Below are 19,272 nucleotides of genomic sequence, written 5' to 3'. Positions count from 1 at the left end.
ATCAAATGGATCTTTTTCTGGCTTGCACTAGTGTTATCATGTTCTAGCCAGCATTCAGTTGTTGCAATAAGGGATAAATAGTAATGTAAGTTTTGAGCATAGTCACAGGGGACGGGATGCAGGGGACACCATGTGTCATGGGGGTTGTACTCTTGTACTGTTTCTTGTAGTCTTCAGTCCAAGGACTCATTATTTAGTGGTTATGGTTGGGACTTTTAAGTCTTTGTGGCATATGGCATTTAGGATTCCTCAGTTTTACCTTTTACTACATTTCTCAGTTTGTGCTATTTCTTGTAATCTTCAATCATTATTCAGTGTTTACTGTTGGACTTTAGTCTTTTAAGTCATACAACATTTCTAAGTCACCATTTGGCATTGACAATTATTACTTCTACCCTTCAATTTGAGTATTCATTATTCATTTGTGTTTCAAATTTCATGGCTCATGGGGATATTTTTACAAGGTTTTTGAGTTAAGCTATTGTAATTGTTTAGTTTCTTTATAGAGTATTTCAATTATGTCTAGAAAACATATAACTTTTAGGTTCCCATCCCCATCCCGGTCCCCCGTCCTTGGTGACTATGGTTTTGAGGCGTCCACAAAGGCTTTTCCTTGGGCATATTGTGAAGTGTTCTGCAGTATTCTCTCTCTCATTCAAGTTGGTGTTTGCTCATTTTCATCTTCCTTGGCAAAAAGAATCTTTATCATTCAAGTTGGCAAGAGAAGATTTTACTGCATCCATTTTGGCTCTTGAGAGATTTTATACAGCCATGGGATCCACGCTTTCATTTGGTCACGAAGTTCAGTTTTTCATAAAAAGAAAAAAAGCGACGAGTGACAAGTCCAATTTGTTGGGAATGTGTGCGAGTCGTGGGAGCTCAAAGGTTCAAAACTTGTATGTGGATGGCTCCAAGGCGCCTCATTGTGGGTGAAAGATGGGTATTACTCACGTTGTAGTGATTGTATCGTATGAGCTAGTAATCACGAGTTGCAATTTGTTATTGTTAATGCTTAAGATGAAAGGATGGTTTTCTAATGTTGCAAGTTGTACTCTTTTTCTTAGCCACTTCTTTTAATATTTTGAAAAACACAGTAATTTTATGACCGTGCCCCTTCCTTTTTTTCACTTATAGGATAAGTGTAGTGTCACAAGAGAGTTGTTTTGAAACATTATTTGTTGAGTGTGTAGATATCTATTGGTTGTAAAGTACTTGACTTTATTTTGTTTAATATTTTTACAAAAACTCTATCCTTCTATTGTAGCTCATATTATTTTATATATTGTTGCCAATAGCTTGTAACAAGTGTAATTGTTTATTGAAATATCCATTTGTCATAAATTGGTGAAACTTGAACAAATATCTCCGGATAGTAGTAAGGCCATACCTCCAAATAGTAGATTGTGTGTGTATGATTGCTTGCATTCACTTATTTACAATTGATAGCAATTGAGCTCTTACAGTGAAACCTTATCTATTACAATTGCTTTTACTTCTATATATAGCTATATTAATATGTTGAGTTTTGTAGATTTTACTAGTAAATTAGTTTTAGTTTAGTGGAATTGCGAAGGCCAAGTGGAATGTAAGGCCATTAATGTTGTATGCTACCTTTTTATGTATGTAAGTTTTAGGACCTTTGGTGCTATTGGCTTAGAGTTTGGTTGTGATGAGTAGTCTTTGGTGAACATGTCAACATGTTAGTAACTTTGTATTGCCGAGCTTTTTTACAATATAATTCTTTATGAATATTGTTTAGTATGCTTGTACTAATAACTAGTGGTCTAGTGTGTGTTTGTGCAAGCTTATTTGTTGTCTCTGTCTTCAATTGTAATGTTATATGTTTCAATGCTTTTTGTATTTGTAATTGTTATTGCATTTTATCTCAATTGAGATCTATTCTTTTGTTACTAGTTTAAACACAATCTCCTCAAATTATCACAATTAGTATTTTGTTGCATGTGCACTATATATAGAGTTCTTGCTAATTGTTAAAAATTGTGACCATCTTTGTTTTATATGCATCTTTCTCGGTTTGATGTAGTAATTCTTGGTTTGCCAAAATGGTTTATGTAATAATAATTGTTCCCTTGAAAGGCTCCTTTGGACGGCTTTGTTTTATATTATGGTGAATATATTATATTATCCATGGTTTTTTTTTTTGCATTTTTAAAAGTTGTAATTGTGCATTGAAGCTATATTTGCTACTAGTTAGTGTGCACTTCCATGAGATTAGAAGTCTATGACAAGAAAAATTTTGGGCAGATACACAAATTTCTCTTTTTGTAATTAGAATTATTCTAGTTATGTGATTTTCTTAGAGTTCTAGATGTGATAGGATCTACACGCATAAGTTTTAGTAGTGATGTATTTTGTTTTTCAATTGTACTTTTCGTTTTCATTTAGCGATGCTTGTAGTGATAATTGCTTTTTGTAGTAGTTCTTGTGATGAAAAAACCTGGTGGCACAAGTTGGTAAAACATAGCAAATAAGTTTTTTCTTAGGTGTTCATGATAAGCAAGTGATGCTTGTAGATGTTGCAAATCTTTATCTTATGTCTTAAGTGTTGCAATAATATTTACACATTTGCTTTTAATTTAATGTTTTTATATAACATTCTACTATTTAAGTTTCATTTTACACTATGAATCAATGGGGATTCTAATGCTTCAAGAGCATGATCTGCATTGCCTTGAATTTTTTTTTGGTCATATATTCCTTGTGAACAAATGACTTTTATGCATTCATTTTTATCTTTCAATTTGATATTAAAATCTTATGTGGTAGTTTAAAATCTTAGTTCACCATCAAATAATGTTGAAACATTTAACTTTTCACAAATTTATCGTGAAAAGGTGGTTTCAATCTTAAAAAGGTACAATTGTTAAGATATAGTATATTGAGTGATAGCACTCATGACGACTAGACAATCTGCACAACATTTTGTTAATTGCATCCTTTAAATATTTAACTTGTAGTTAAGGTTGGTGAGATGTATTTTTGTTGTAGGTGGAATCAAATTCTTGCATCTTTTCAAACTCTTGGATTGAAGTTTTGAAACTTGTATTTTCAAAGGTTTATATAGTTCACTTGTTGATATATGTTAAACACTTGCATAATAAGTGAGTCTTAACGTTTTCAATTACATATAAAGATTTGTATGCTAGTTTTTGCTTACTTGCAACTCTTAAGTTAGTTGAATCAAGATTTTTTGAAAGTGCTTGTTGAATTTATTTAGATTTGAAAGGTTTTTTATTAATCCACTTTTTAATAAAAACTCTTTGTAGTTTAAATATTTAGTAAATCTTGCATGCAATGCAAGAAGTTGCTTTTCAATATGGTTAAGCTGTCTTACACTAGCAGACATGCACATTATTTGATCTATTATGTGTAAGACTTGATAATCAAATATATCTTTTTTATTGTTGTTCAATTCACATGCTTGCATAATGTAAATGGTTGCAATTTAATATATTACAATATTATTTCACAAACTATTTTTAGATTCTTGATATATTGTGCATTTGGCACAAAACATATCCCAAACTCAAGGAGAGTGAGAAGAAAGAACATAAACTTAATATTGTCATCATAGACAATATTTTGTGATGTCAGTTGTTCCAAATAAAATGGAACTCATTCAAATTAGAAGACATAGGAGTTTCTTCCTTTATACAAAGGACCACAAGCTTCTTGAGCTAGTACAATTGTGAAGCTAGGCTTTGCTTCTCAAAAGATCATATATCTTTGTACATAACTACCATGCACCATACTGTCTTAATGACATTAAAATAGACTTGGACAAAGACAAAATAATCATAGACTTGCACCCCCAAGTATCAATATCAATGCCTTTTGGTTTTATGCCTTTGTATTTCAATGGCTTAACCTACTTCTATTGGACCAAGACTTGCCAAATTTGTGTCTTCTAGTAGTTAAAATTGTTGCCATCCAACTTGTCAATGTTAAAGATAACACTATAATCAGCATCACGAAAGCATCTACCATAATATTTACAAAATAGAGAGAATGTGAGCTACTATAATTTAGTAAAATAACCCCAAAACTGAGCCAAAAGTGTATGTAAAAGGAGTAAAATTAATGTATTGCTTCCACAAAATAGAAGCACTACAATGCCCAAAACAAGTGTTTGCACTCGATAAAATAGCTCAAAGATGAAGTACAATAGTGGTGTCCATAAAAGTGTAGTAAATGAAAACCCAATTGTAAGCAAATATCCAAGATAAAATACTCCCATTGCTAGGGAGTCTAGATAGCATCTTGACTTACAATGCAACTAGTAGTGACCAATGAAGAGCACAAGTACCAAATATTGATGAGATGTTGATATTGACACAAAAAATGTTTGACATAATAATACGCTGGGTAGTCAATATTTGTCAAGGTCTCTATTCAATCCATTCAACAAAAATCTCGTGATATTGTTCGATGACCTTGTACAATTGCTACTTATTTACAACCATTGGACAGAGTTCTGCTAACAATGTCACGTCACCTTTGTCAACGTATTGGATACATGGACAACACCACACCCTTCAACGTCAATCCGAAATGCTCATGACCTACCATTCCTACAATTTCTACAAGTGATTAAGCACCAATATCCAACCAAGGCAAATATATAAGAATACCTAGATGAGTGCATCATTGACAAGAAGGACGTCTTAAATTTTATAGACCCAAGAACAACAATCATATGCATATACAAGGAAGACATCCAAAAGTACAACAAGTAGCTTTTACTTAAATACTACACATCCGAACAAATCCATACTATCAAACTTCAAGCAAATACAACCGAAAAGCCAACATTGTAGAACTGGTTACAATACAAGAACTTCCACAAGATAGAAGAGATAGCAGTCAGAGTGACCACAATGATAAAAAAGAACACTGATCTTACTCTAGATATCGCAAATAGTCGCACATGTAAAATTGACAGCATTGATATAATAAATGATAAGATAATCTCTGGAATCCAAGTCACAATCCAATCTACAAACCAACATCTAACATTGTGATGTCCCAAGCCCTAATGTAAGGCATTCAATAGCAAGTGGTACCACAAATCAACATTCTCACTAACACTTGTGTAGCTGGTCATTAATCTTAAGAAGTTACAGTTGCCAAAAAGCACTTCTACATATAAGGAATGTGTTCATGCTAGGACTAGTCTACGTGATGCTCTTTTGCTTAACCGAATGGAAAAATTTGTGTATAATCAAACTTTCAAATGCATTTGCCTTTACACACACACACACACACACACACACAAATAACACATCACATTTTAACATAAAATGACTATAGCACAATGCGTCCCAAAAACATTGCCTAGGCTTCTTCCAATAAGTAGGAAACACAAAAAGTTTGATGATTTCTCTTCCAAAGATCATCACTTCCATTAAAGTCTTTTTGAATATACTAACATAATTATTTTTCTCTCTTTTTTATAGATAAATAACATATGCAAAGACAAAGATGACTTTAGATGAGGTATACACAACACAAGAAATACTACTTAGAATCTATAAAAAACTAAAAATATAACCTCATGTAACCACATCAAACTATGCACGCAGATGTTCAAGCTATACATTCAAAATCATAAGAATACCCAATAATAAATCGAGCACAACACATACTAGACAACAAACCAAATGAGAATGGTGAACATTGCTCGTCAAAGACCATCAACATACATTGATGCCTTCACAAACTACAGTGATCTCCAAAATTTAATGGACACATCCAAGCATATACTCAACAAGTACGTGCTTGGAGAATATGATAGAATGGCAAATGGTACAAACCTTGCTACCATCTTTAATATTTTCTTTTTCCTTAACCTTGCTACCATCTTTAATATTTTCTTTTTCCTTAGAGTCTAGCCCTACTAACACAAATACATCTTATATGCAAGACTCCTAAAAGACATACTTGACAAATTGGAACTCACATGACAATCCACTAGGAATAGGTGTCGCCCAAGTGTTATTGGATACCAAAACAAATGGCATCTTCACATATACAACCGAGATTCTACACTATGAGTTTAACATCTCGCTTAAGGCCTTGGCAAAAGTAACAAAAGAAAAAGCCAACAAAACACTAAAAACACACATGGGAAATAACAACTACACTCATGGTTGTGAAAAGCTTGCCATGAAAGTTGAAAATGCCATGTACTTACTCAATAGAGAGGTCTACAACCTAATCCATAGCACCCAAAGTAATCCATTCACAGCGCTATTATATATCTCCTAAGGCAAGTACTCAAACTTAGCTTATTTTAAACTCCCAACTAAAACAAAAAACTATCTCTAACAATTGTAACATTCCTAATAGAAGAGTAGAGTCTAGCAATCCAACAAGAAATCAAACTTCTAATGGCACTAGAATACTAACCTCAACCACTACGGATATTGCCACGAGCTCAAGCACAACTACATCATCTAGCACCAACTCCAACCAACACCTACTAATCAATTCAAAAGCGATAACACAAAGAAATGAAATCGAGCTCTTCATCTACAACATTAGATGCAAACAAAACAAAAAGGTCTATATAGACTATATGACGAACATTTCTAATAACATAAAAGAAAATAGTGAAAAATACGAAAAAAGATATCCAAACCTACCAACCATTCAAAAAAATTTAGAGGTTTACTTTGAGGCGACAACTAATAGTATATGGAAGGTCAAGAAGTTGGAGCAAAACACAATTCTAAAAAAGAATCCAAGTACTGTAGGTTACAATTATCTATAGGGATACATATTGAGATGTAAAAAATATCACTTTTTAAAGAGAAGAAACTTGATTTAGTATAGCAATATATTGTACATGATCTATTCTATGCTTCTCGACGCTAAATAAATAAATACAATTACTCCACTCTCTACACGATCCATGTCTTAAAAAAACCATTTTAATTAGATTTCTCATTTCTTAAACTCCAATCAGATATTCAATACATTGTTAAATAACCTTGAATAAAATTGTTAAATTTTCAATATCCATGAATAAAATACATTGCCTTAATTTGATATTAATTACTTTTTCTAGAAGATTCATAATTCTAAAACAAAATTTCTATATTCATTTTTTATTTCATAGCAACAAGACATTAAACGCTCTGCTTTAGACCATTCAAAACTAACCACGTGGTTGCACAATGTTAGCCTGGTTATCTTACTACTATATTATTTTAGCTATAGGTTTGGAAAGCCCCGAACCTCTAGAGGACTTCCCAAACCTAACCCCTTTTCCAAACCTCCCTCTTTTTTCCTTCCCCTCTTTCTCTTCCCCCTCCTTTTTTTCATTAAAGCCTTCCCTCCCCCTCCCTCACCTCCCTTTTTTAAATTAAAACCCCTTCCTCTCTCTCTCACTTATAATCTCTCTCTTTCTTTTTCCCCTCATTTTTTAAATTAAATTTCTCCTCTCTCTCTCTCTCTCTCTCTCTCTCTCTCTCTCTCTTAGATTAAACTTTTAAATGCAAATTTTTTGTTTCATTAAAGCCTTCCCTCCCCCTCCCTCACCCCCCTTTTTTTTAATTAAAACCCCTTCCTCTCTCTCTCTCTCTCTCTCTCTCTCTCACTTATAATCTCTCTCTTTCTTTTTCCCCTCCCTTTTTTAATTAAATTTCTCCTCTCTCTCTTTCTCTCTCTCTCTCTCAGATTAAACTTAAAAATGTAAACTTTTTGTTTAATTAAAATAAAGAGAGAAAGAGAGAGACAGAGAAATATACAAAGAGCAAAAACGAAAGAAGAGGAGGGAGAGGGAGAGAGAAGGGGAATAGAGAGAAAGAGAATTATACAGAGAGGAAATATAAAATTTAAAAAAGAGATAAATAAAGAAAAAAAGAAAAATAGAGAAAACAGGAGAGAGAGAGAGAGAGAGAGAGAGAGAGAGAGAGAGAGAGAGAGAGAGAGAATTTGAACACTGTGAGAGATTTATAGAGAGAGGAAAGATAAAATTTAAAAGAAAGAAAGAAAATTATAGAGAGATGAAAGTGAGAGAGGAAAAGAAAAAAAGAAAAGAGAGGAGAGAGGGGGAAAAGAGATAGAGAGAGAAAATAAGAAGAAGAAGAGAGAATTTGAACACAGAGAGAATTATAGAGAGAGAAAAGTTAAAAAAAGAGAAAAGAAAAAAATTTAAAGAGAGAAAATAAGAAGAAGAAGAGAGAATTTGAACACAGAGAGAATTATAGAGAGAGAAAATTTAAAAGAAAGAGAAAAGAAAAAAATTAAAGAGAGAAAAAAAAGAAAAAAGGAGGGGAGAGAAGGAAAAGAGAGAAAGAAAGAGAGAGAAGAAAAATAAGAAGAAAAAAGAGGAAGAGTGATGGGGAAAAAGAGAAAAGAGAAAAGTATTTTTTAATTTTAAATATTTTTTGAGAAAGAGAGGAAGGGAGAAAGAAGAAGGAGAGAGGGGGGAAGAGAGAGAGAGAGAGAGAATATATAATTTAAAAGAGAGGAGAGAAGAAGAATATAAAATTTAAAAGAGAGAGAGGGAGAGAAGAAAAAATGAAAATAAAGAGAAAGGGGAGAAGAAGAAAAGGGGGCAAAGAGAGAGAGAGAGAGAGAGGAGAAGAAGAGAGAGAATATAAACATAAATAGAGAATTATAAATAGGGAAAAGATAAAATTTACATACTTTAAGAGAGACTGAGAGGGGGAGGGAAGAAAGTGAAAGAAGAAAAAGAAGAAGAAGAAGAAGAGAGAGAGAGAGAGAGAACATGTAGAGAGAATTATAAAGAGAGAATAGATAAAATAGAGGAGAAAGAGAGAAGGAAAAGAGAGGAGAGAGAGAGAGAGAGAAGAAAAGCGCAAAGAGAAGAAAAGGTGAGAGAGAGAGAGAGAGAGAGAGAGAGAGAAGAAAAGCGGAGAGAGAGAGAGAGAGAGAGAGAGAGAGAGAGAGAGAGAGAGAGAACCATGAGAGGTGAAAAAATAAACTAAAATATCTTACTACTATATTATTTTAGCTATAGGTTCGGAAAGCCCCAAACCTCTAAAGGGCTTCCTAAACCTACCCCCTTTTCCAAACCTCCGTCCCTTTCCCCTCCTTTTTCTCATGTGTAATATCTTATTTTCTCTTCCTCCTCCCTTTTTTTAGAAAAGCCTCCCCTTCCCCCCTTTTTAAAATTAAAACCCCCTCCTCTCTCTCTCACTTATAATCTCTCTTTCTTTTCCCCAAGCTCCCCTTTTTAATTAAATTCCTCTCCCCTTCCCCCTCTCTCTCTCATATGTGGGGCCTAGGTTCTCTCTCTCTCTCTCTCACAGATTAAACTTTTAAATGTAATTTTTTATTTAATTAAAATAAATAAATAAATAAATAAATAAATATAAAGAGCAAAAAAGAAAGAAGAGAAGAGGGAGGGAGGGAGAGAGGAGGGGAACAGAGAGAAAGAGAATTATAGAGAGAGGAAATATAAAATTTAATAGAGAGAGAAATAGAGGAAAAGAAAAAAGAAAAAAAGAGGAAAGAGGAGGAAGAGAGACAGAGAGAAGAAAATGAGAGAGAGAGAATAATAAGAAGAGAAAGAATTTGAACACAATGAGAGAATTATAAAAAGAGGAAATATAAAATTTAAAAGAAAGAAAGAGAATTATAGAGAGATAAAATATAAAATTTAAGAGAGAGAGAGAGGAAAAGAAAAAAGAAAAAGAGAAGAGAGAGGGGGGAGAGAGATAAAGAGAGAAAATAAGATGAAGAAGAAAAAGAATTTGAACACAGAGAGAAAATTATAGAGAGAGGAAATATAAAATTTAAAAGAAAGAGAAAAAAATTAAAGCGAAAAAAAGAAAAAAGAGCTACTTTCTTTTTAATTAAGATAAGAGAGAAAAAAATATACAAAGAGAAAAAAAGAAAGAAGATGAGAGGGAGGGAGAGAGAGGGGGAACATAGAGAAATAGAATTATAGAGAGAGGAAATATAAAATTTAAGAGAGAGGGAGAGAGGAAAAGAAAAAATAAAAAGAGAGGTGAGAGGGCGGAGAGAGATATAGAGAAGAAAATGAGAGAATTTGAACACAGAGAGAGAATTATAGAGAGAGGAAATTTAAAAGAAAGAGAAAAGAAAAAATTTAAAGAGAGAAAAAAAAGAGGAGAGAGAGAGAGAGAGCATGTAGAGAGAATTATAGAGAGAGAGAGAAGAAAAGGAGAGAGAGAGAGAGAGAAAAGAAAAACTTAAAAAAGAGAATGAAGAGAGAGAAAGAGAGAGAAGAATAAGAAGAAGAAGAAAAAAGAAAAAAGGAAAAAAGAGGAGAGGGAGAGAGAATGAAAAGTGAGGGGAGAGAGAGAGAGAGAGAGAAGAAAAGTGAGGAGAGAAAAAAAAGAGAGAGAGAACCGGGACATTAAAAAAAAAAAACTAAAATAGAAGGCAGAGAAAGAAAAAATTAAACATAGGGAATTTGGAGGGGGAGAGAGAGAAAGAGGAAACAGAGGAAAGAGAAAGATGAGAAATAGATTGTTGAGGGAAATTGCTCTGCGATAACACTACTACTTCGATTGCCGCTTCAAGGCAACGGCTATTATTAATCATGTAGAGTTAGTTAAGTATAATTATTTATCACATAGACTTAGGGCTGTTAGGGCGCTTATTCCTGTTAATATTTATAACGTATACGACACAAAGTGGGGTTTTGTTGGGGTTCTCCATCGCTGAGGAGCAGGTGCCGAGGGTCTGTCTTCGAGTCACACAGGTAGGTTTCAGCTTATCTTCTGTGGTTTTCTGCACCCATTATCGGTGGCTCCGTGTGTCTCAGTTGCTATAATCAGTCTTTCGTGCGTTGATCTTTGCTTTGTGGTTCAAGCTGTCAGTGGTTACCCGGCTTGCTTATCATTAATTGCTTATGAATGTTGATGTGAGATGGAACATGGTTGCTCTCTTGCCATATTTTTGCTTATCAGCAGTTGCTTATGAACTAAGTTGCTCATTAAATGCGAGACAATTTGTATCCTGTTGCTTATGGAATGCTGAAACAGGATGTAGCACATGGTTATTTTTTGGCATCTTGTTGCATGCCAACAGTTGCTTTTGTAATGTTGAGAAGCGAGACCTGTTTGTCAACAGTGGTTTATGAAATGCTGAATAATGAACAGATGATGTACCAAAACCAGACGTCGATGCGAGATAAGAGTATGGTTAATAGTGAACAGATCATGTACCAAAACCAGATGTTGGTGCGAGATAGAGTATGGTTAATAATTTTGCTACCTTGTGCAGCATTCATATTTACATTGGCTTCAATGGTAGGATACATTTTTGTGTGGGTGTGTCTTGATATGTGTGAAACTGCTGTCTTGCTGTGCATGAAACTATGGTCAGTGTAGTGATGATGGCAATTAGGGGGGTTAGCTAAGGCTACCAATTGTGCCTCAGAATTGCAGATTGGCAGTCACTCACTATGATTGTTTAACAGCTTATAATACTTGATTGATGACAAGAGTTGTGCTCAAGGGGTATGAGATTCATGTTGACATCTCATCTGATTACCGACTTTACACAAGACTGGGCTTTAAAAAAATAAAATCTTTCCTTGACCATCACATTTCAATGTTTTTACAGTTATTGATGGTTTGTACAATGCTTTACTTGAGCTGTCTTCTTTTACATGATATTGCCTTTTGCATGGCTTGTTATCTCCATTAAAAATTTTCTTGTTTTGCAGGATGACTTTTCCTCGGGTGTTTTTTGAGATGAATATTGGAGGCAAGAAAGTGGGCAAGATCATTATGGAGTTGTTCAGTGACACTACACCTAAGACTGCTGAGAATTTTCGAGCTCTCTGCACAGGCGAAAAGGGCTTTGGCCAAAGTGGGAAGCCCCTCTGTTATAGGGACTGTAAATTTCATAGAGTCATACCAAATTTCATGATTCAAGGAGGAGATTTTATCAGAGGTGATGGCTTGGGTGGTGAGTCAATCTATGGGAGCAGGTTTGCTGATGAGGATTTTAGCAGGAAACACACTGGCCCAGGTGTTCTATCCATGGCAAATGCAGGTCCAAATTCCAATGGATCTCAATTTTTCATTTGCCTTGTCCCTACTCCATGGCTGGATGGCAAACATGTTGTTTTTGGGCAAGTTGTAGATGGAATGGATGTTGTCAAGAAGATTGAAGCTGTTGGTTCTAGCTCAGGAAAGACCTCTACACATGTGATTATATCCGACTGTGGGCAGCTGAAGTTGTGAAAAGCAATGGGCTGTCAATTGCAAATTATAGTTGTTCTCTAGAAAATAGAGGTTTTAAAGAGTTGAGAAGCCTTTGTCATGCCTTGCCTGAGTAACTGAATATCCACCACTCGGTTCTGAGTGTGGAATTCAGGATCCTTGTCATCCTCACTTTGGTCTACACTTATTGGTCCATCATTTTTTAGGATCGAGAAGTATTTCCTGATCATTATGTCAAAGCATCAAGATCGTGCCCCCATTTTTGTTTGTAGGATAACCTTTGATTAGTTGATAGATGCACCTTTGCTGCTCACAGGCTTGTTCCTGTATTTGTATTATCCACACGTCTCTTATGCTCTATTTAGAATATGAACACAGGAAATGAGTAAAGCAGCAGTATGCGTTTGTATTTTGTGCCGCTTTAAACTATTTAACTACCGAGTAAAGAGGAGGATTGGGTTTAAATATTTCTTCAAAGAGTATTCTCTCTTCTGGTTATGCTTGTTTGATTTAGCATGCAAATGAAGGCTTTTTAAATTGAAGTCACAATGGAAAATAGTTTAGTCATCTTGTAAGTGTAAGGAGGTTGGGATGAATGGCCTTTTGATGGAATTGCCATTGTTGCAATCCCAAAAATAAGTACATTAAAACTTGGGAGTTTGTTGTGTGTGTGTGTGCGCATGTGTCGATATACAATGGTTAAGGAATGGGTCATTGAGAAAGCAAACAAAGTTGGTCTATGTGTGATTAAGTGAAGTGTCATGACCAATTACTTCAAGTATGGAAGTCCAAGCTTTCCTATCGTGAGAAGGTTTTCATATGGAGGCTTTTTATTAGGGTCTTTCCATAGGGGATGTGTTGTGTGGTTGCAAGATCTCTCGTGATAGATATATCTATTGTACTACATGTGATGAAACCCTTGCTCAACTTCTTATCTATTGTTGGGTAGTGAATTTGATCTGGGACTTCATTTCTTAAAGTGTAGACTTCTATGACATGTTAACGGACAGCCATGTGTTATTAGTGTTTTGGGAAAGATGCTGTCCATGGCCTTGTTACAACCCCACCATCCTTGTCTCTTTCATTTTATGTGATGGACTTGTCTTTGGCACATCTAGTGGACTCACAATGCTTCCATTTTTGACATGGCCTCAAGCATCCATAGTTGTGTAGGTCACGTGTGAGGATTGCTATTATTATAGAATATTTGCATGGTTTTGATTGGTTTGATGATATGAGAGATGGTTACTCCATGGTTGGATATCGTTTGCACCTCCTTGTGTCCACTTCATAACCCCCTTCTCTTGTTCTTGTTGCATCTTGACTTCATCAATATTTGTTGTTTGTCTATGATTTTGCTTGGTTGGCCAGAAGGCATGTTATAAATACTTTGTTAATTCAAACTCCATAGAGAGAGAGAGAGAGAGAGAGAGAGATGTAGCTCAATTGGTTAAGTTGAATGCATGCTAACCAAAAGGCCTTGGGTTCAACACCTACACTCTACATGGTCATTTGGTATAGTTGTAGAAAAAAGAAGATTTGAACGTGGGTCAATGGGTTAATAAAATATGTGGCTGCCCATTAGGGTAGCAATTTGATTACGAGGGAGAGAGAGAGGTCTTGGGTTCAACACTTACATTCCACATGGTCATTTGGTGTTGGTGTAGAAAAAAAGAGATTCTATGGTAGCAATTTGTTATGAGAGAGAGAGAGAGAGAGAGAGAGAGAGAGAGAGAGAGAGGTCTTGGGTTCAACATCTACATTTTGCATGGTCATTTGGTATAGGTGTAGAAAAAAAAAAGATTTGAATTTAGATCAGTGGATTAATAAAATGTCTTATCACTAGGGTAGCAATTTGATTGAGAGAGAGAGGGCTTGTGCACTTGCCTTGCTCTCTTGACAATAAGGCCACCCTTCAATCTTGACTATTGCACTAACTTGATTTACTCAAGCCTATTGCAATGCCCTATAGTCGAACCCTTGACCAACGTGCCATTGATTTGCCAAGTCAAAGAGAGCATGCCTACAAATTTTGCGACCCTGCGTAAGTATCCTATGCAAGAATAGCCCACTCCATATCGTTTGTCAATTACACAAAGATTGACCACCATCCCTTGTAAGAGACAATGACGTTGAATTAGGGCATAATCCTCCATATCGAGTGATCCACACGTCAGAGAGTAGCTCACCTTGTTGAGCCTACGACTCATACTTACAATGGCAGAGTCTCACAAAAGTTGAGGATACGCCCAATCATTAACTTTGTCTCTACCATCACCCCCAAAAGGGCCCTTTGCAAAAACACAACCACACCGGCTTGTCTCCCACCCAATATATATCTAATCTAATCATTGGTGAGTTGCTTCCCACACCACATACTCTCCATACCTTTCTTTCTTTCCACCTCTCATCCAAGTACTTCTACTTTTTGGCGAGCCAAACTAAACACCACAAAAGCACATTGTAGCCAATAGCAAAACACATTTTGCATGTGCATGCAAAGACCGAGGCATGAACAAAAAGCAAGCAATCTAAGTAAAAAGTTCACTTAGTGTAATCGCTTCATCACCAACTTGTGAGGCTAAGGGATGTGATAGCCCTTGAGCCATATTATTGTATTATGTTACAGGTCATATGTTGATTAGATCTCTAATAATCAAATGTTTCTCTTCACAATCATACCTCACACACCAAGACAAACATACAATACTTGTCAAAGGCATATGCACATCCCTTAAGGTAGTCTTGGAATTCATAAGCCCATGCATGCCTAGTTGCACAACATTTTCCTCTAGTCCCCACACATAGAAAACCATCAACCCTTGAGTCACACCCTTAGGCACATACCTTGCAATAGTATAACATGATTAAGCATTGTAATCTTGGTTCATCATATATATATATATATCTCTCTCTTAGGTACAACATTAGGGTTAGCTATCATCCTTAGGAATTGCACATTCCACTCTCGGTTAAGAGAGCATCTGTCACACTTGTTAAACCCTAATCATTTTGGACCCATACTATCATATTCAATTGCTTATCCAAACTTAATGTCACCAAATCTAATGTCCAAACTACAGTCTTAGCCCATTTCCAATCCTACTTACATTCATAAACCCCATGCACCTTTTCTTAAGGCATGCTCATTAGGTTGGGGCCACACCTTTTCAAATTCCACACACACAATCCATGATTTTAAGTTAACTTAGGTGCACACCTGCACCCCACTCTTAGACACCTTATTTTTCTCTCATGTGAGCTTCACCCATAGCCACATCCACCTCAGGCCTAGGATAACTTAATCACACCTCGCATAGACTAGATACATTGTACACTAGTGTGCAAATGCCCTTTACTTTAGAGTATTCACATCTCACCCTAGGTAGGGTTACTCGACACCTTAGGTATTCCTCTCGACTCGTATAGCCCACACACCTTATGTTTATTTCATTACACATAGGGTAGGTTAGGACCCTTAACTATGGTGGCTAAGAATATTACTTCAATCATACGGCTATCCAAACACTAAGGCCCTTAGCTACACTATTAGTCTTACCCACTAATACATCATTGTAGTTTCATAGTCTCACCCATTCTCTTAGATACACATGTATGCACCTAGGATAAGTCTCATTTGGATATACTTCACTTAGAGTAGAAAAATCCTTATATAACCTATAGGTCTAGTAGATTTACATCACATTTAGGCATGACACATTAGGCTTAGTCACATAGGATCAAATATCACACCTGTTGAGAAATCAAATGATGTATGTCCATAGAGGTTGAATGTGTGCCTAAAAGAGGCTTGCCCATAAGTGGCTTTGTACTAGACAATGATGTATGCTCTAAGAAAAGATGTTTAAAATCCCATAAGCACAGAGAGGAAAAATGATACTATTTAAAAAGCTATAAAGACATGCACTTGACACTCATTTCAATGCAATGGAATTATCAGGTTGAGTTACTCAAGACAGTCTTTATGAGTCCAAGCTAATCTATCTTGGAACCTAATTCACTGGAGTTACAATCTCTCATTTTGATAATGTATCGTGTGTTTGATTTGCATCCACCATAGCTAACCAACTCTAGATCCATGTTTCTTAACATGGTATTAGAGCCATGGCTAAGCTAGATAGCTAGTGAGTATAGCTTCCTAACATTCCCTTCTTTCTTGCATACTCTAAATCCTTTCCATCTCGTTTTTCTCCTTGTACACGCCTGTCTTTATTCCAATTTTTCAAGCCAACATCCAATGTTGTATATGAAGTAAAAAAGCTCAGTTTGGAGTTTACATTAGAGGTATTAAAGTTCATTTCTTATTTCAGAGGCTGTCGTTTGGAAGAAGAAGAAGAAGAAGAAGATGTCCAGGAGGCGTGCGTCTACGATGGCTACACCCTCCCAATGTATGCCCAGATGTAGTACTTTGTCTCGTGTGCCATCCACTCTCATGTCGTGCGAGTGTGGTCGTGTATTGCTCGGAGAGTCAGGGAGCCGCCGCTGCTGTTCAGGCGAAAGGACTCTTTGCTGAACTGTATCATGAGCCTCCTCTAGACCGAAGTGATCATACCGTTTCCTACCTTCAGGATCATTCAGACAAGAAAATGCCTTGGAGACAGTCTTGAAAGCTTCATCTGCTCATGGCGCCTTGTTCTTGTCTGGATAAACCTTTAGAGATACTTTCCTATAAGCTTTCCGAACCTCCTCAGTTAAGCAGTTGTTTGCCAAGCCTAAAATCTGTACTCCCTTGTTCATCAACCTCTTTTGACAAGGAAGACAGTATACCTTCCAAAGACAGAACCAGGATCCAACCGCTGAGTTTTGACTAGAAACCTGTAAGCTCGAGTCTTATCCCGATCCTTTAGAGCTTTGTTCCCAATGTCCAAACACTTCTGTGTGGCATCTTTATTGCCGTCCATGCTGAGAGGGATTAAGGGTGGGTTCCCACTTGCACGGTGGACAAAAAGGTGAAAATTTCCCTTTTCCACCCATCTACAAGGATTTCCCAAGAGTTGTCCCCCATCTCATTCACATTAGTGGTGGACAAGGAAAAGAGCCAAAGAGAAGACATGGCATGAAGGAGAAGTATCCGTGCTCGGCAGGCCAAAAGAGAGGAGCAAAAACTTGGCCATGACATGTCAAAAAAGGCCCTTAATTTTTTTGGCCTTCCACCATGCTTGTGAACATACAGTTTTCCATGCTGAAATTTGATTGGCCATCTCTATTTGGGATGCCTGTTCTCCGCCGGGTCTGAACCCACCCGAATAGTGTTAATAGTGTTCGACTTGGTGCCAATATTTGCAAGTCAAGGCGGTGTAGAAAGAAGCCCTTTGTATGTCACCTTCAGCTGGGACGAAAGGCGAGTGGAGAAACCCTTGCACTAGGCCTGCAGGTCTGGCTCACAATGGAAGGAGACCCTGCTGTCTCTCTGCCTCCTTTCTGCACAGCATTTCGTGATGGTATTATTAAGCTTGATTTACATTATTTGAATTTTGGGCATTCATCGCCCTTTGGGAAGTTATATCTTATTGTTTTTGGACCACTAATCCTTTTGAGTGATTGCCCAAATACACCTCTTGCCCAAGCAAGGATATATAGGAGAGGGTATAGTCATGTATGTCTAAAAGAATCTACCATGTCAAAGCAATGTACCAGATTATATTTATTGCATGAAGCAAAACAGTCGTGTCAAGAAGACTGAAGCAAAAGAGAAATACCATGTACCAACAAAAGGGATAAGCAGCACAATGAAGAAAAAAAAAACATGAAGATAAAGAAGAAGTTTGAAGAGTGCCAAAGAAGCACAAAAAAGATGAAGAAAATACTTTCAGCTATACAAAGAAAATGTTTTGCAAAAATGTTTCTATCGTGGATCATGTTTTTCCTTGGTGGATCTTGTTTCCCATAGTGGATGTAAAAACCCTACCAAGGTGTAAAGTTCCAAGCCTTAACTTGACTAGGCTGCCAAAGAGCTAGTCTCGTGGTCCATGTTTACATGCAGGGGAGGCAAAAGCCACCAAGGGTAGAGACTCATCATTTGAGGGGGGGTGTTGAGAAATCAAATGATGTATGTCCATAGAAGTTGAATGTGTCCCTAAAAGAGGCTTGCCCATAAGTGGCTTTGTACTAGACAATGATGTATGCTCTAGCAAAAGACATTTAAAATCCCATAAGCACAGAGAGGAAAAGTGGCACTATCCAAAAAGCTATAAAGGCATGTACTTGACACTCATTTCAATGCAATGGAACTATCAGGTTGAGTTACTCAAGGCTGTCTTTATGAGTCCAAGCTAATATATATTGGAACCTAATTCACTTGAGTTACAATCTCTCATTTTGATAATGTATCACGTGTTTGATTTGCGTCCACCATAGTTAACTAGCTCTAGATCCGTGCTTCTTAACAACACCATGTCCTAGGCTATTTGACACAAATCCTACATTTAGGGAGAAGTAGACAACCAAGCTACCAATAACACTATGTTGATTTCAAATTATTGAAAGAACACATTTAGAGGCTAGCAAGACTAATGATTGTGCTTAAAACTAAGACCTAAGCCAAAATTTCAATGATTCTGGGAGAGTATAACTATGGAGTAGATTTTCTTACAAATTTGAGCCACAACTCAATTTGATAAGCACCATCAAAGTCTACTTGGCATAAGATCCACTTAATCATCTTATCTTTTGAGTCAAACTCAAGTGAGTTTTTTTTACTCAATCTAGTAGAGATTTGCTAAGAAATTGATCCTAAAGACATTGAGATAGCATTAGTACAAGTTATTTGACAAATAACTCACTTGGTGGCACATTGATCCAATCTAATACTATGAGGCATTGGAAGCAAGACAAATAAAAATTTATATATTACTACGAGATTTGTGTGCAAGTAGAATTATATGTATTCTGTAAATGAGCCCATAATGGCTTTCCAGCTTGTTTTTTATGGCCATTTGAAAACGTTTCAATTCCTATTTTAGCTCCACAAGGTTGCAAACAATAGTTCTAAGGAATGTTGCAATTTTGATTGTGTCAACTATTTTTGAGTACACAAGTTACAGATTTCCAATCTATT

At 36.1% G+C, this 19,272-nt stretch overlaps 1 protein-coding gene across 1 annotated transcript; it reads left to right on the top strand.

Moving 5' to 3' along the window:
• The first annotated feature begins 10,569 nt into the window (after window positions 1–10,569).
• Window positions 10,570–12,671, top strand: LOC148021673 (peptidyl-prolyl cis-trans isomerase-like). Its single transcript, XM_087697161.1, has 2 exons — window positions 10,570–10,723; window positions 11,693–12,671. Exon 2 carries the CDS (start codon window positions 11,694–11,696, stop codon window positions 12,213–12,215), a length of 522 nt encoding a protein of 173 aa, XP_087553287.1. The 5' UTR covers window positions 10,570–10,723; window position 11,693; the 3' UTR covers window positions 12,216–12,671.
• The last annotated feature ends 6,601 nt before the right edge of the window (window positions 12,672–19,272 follow it).

Source organism: Lygodium microphyllum, chromosome 17, assembly GCF_053477565.2.
Source record: "Lygodium microphyllum isolate KBCC chromosome 17, Lygodium_microphyllum_v1.1.10, whole genome shotgun sequence".
NCBI lineage: Eukaryota > Viridiplantae > Streptophyta > Polypodiopsida > Schizaeales > Lygodiaceae > Lygodium > Lygodium microphyllum.
This window is presented reverse-complemented; position numbering and strand designations above follow the sequence as displayed.

Coding starts and splice junctions, on each gene's coding strand:
- LOC148021673 (XM_087697161.1), top strand. CDS start 11,694: ATGACTTTTCCTCGGGTGTTTTTTGAGATGAATATTGGAGGCAAGAAA.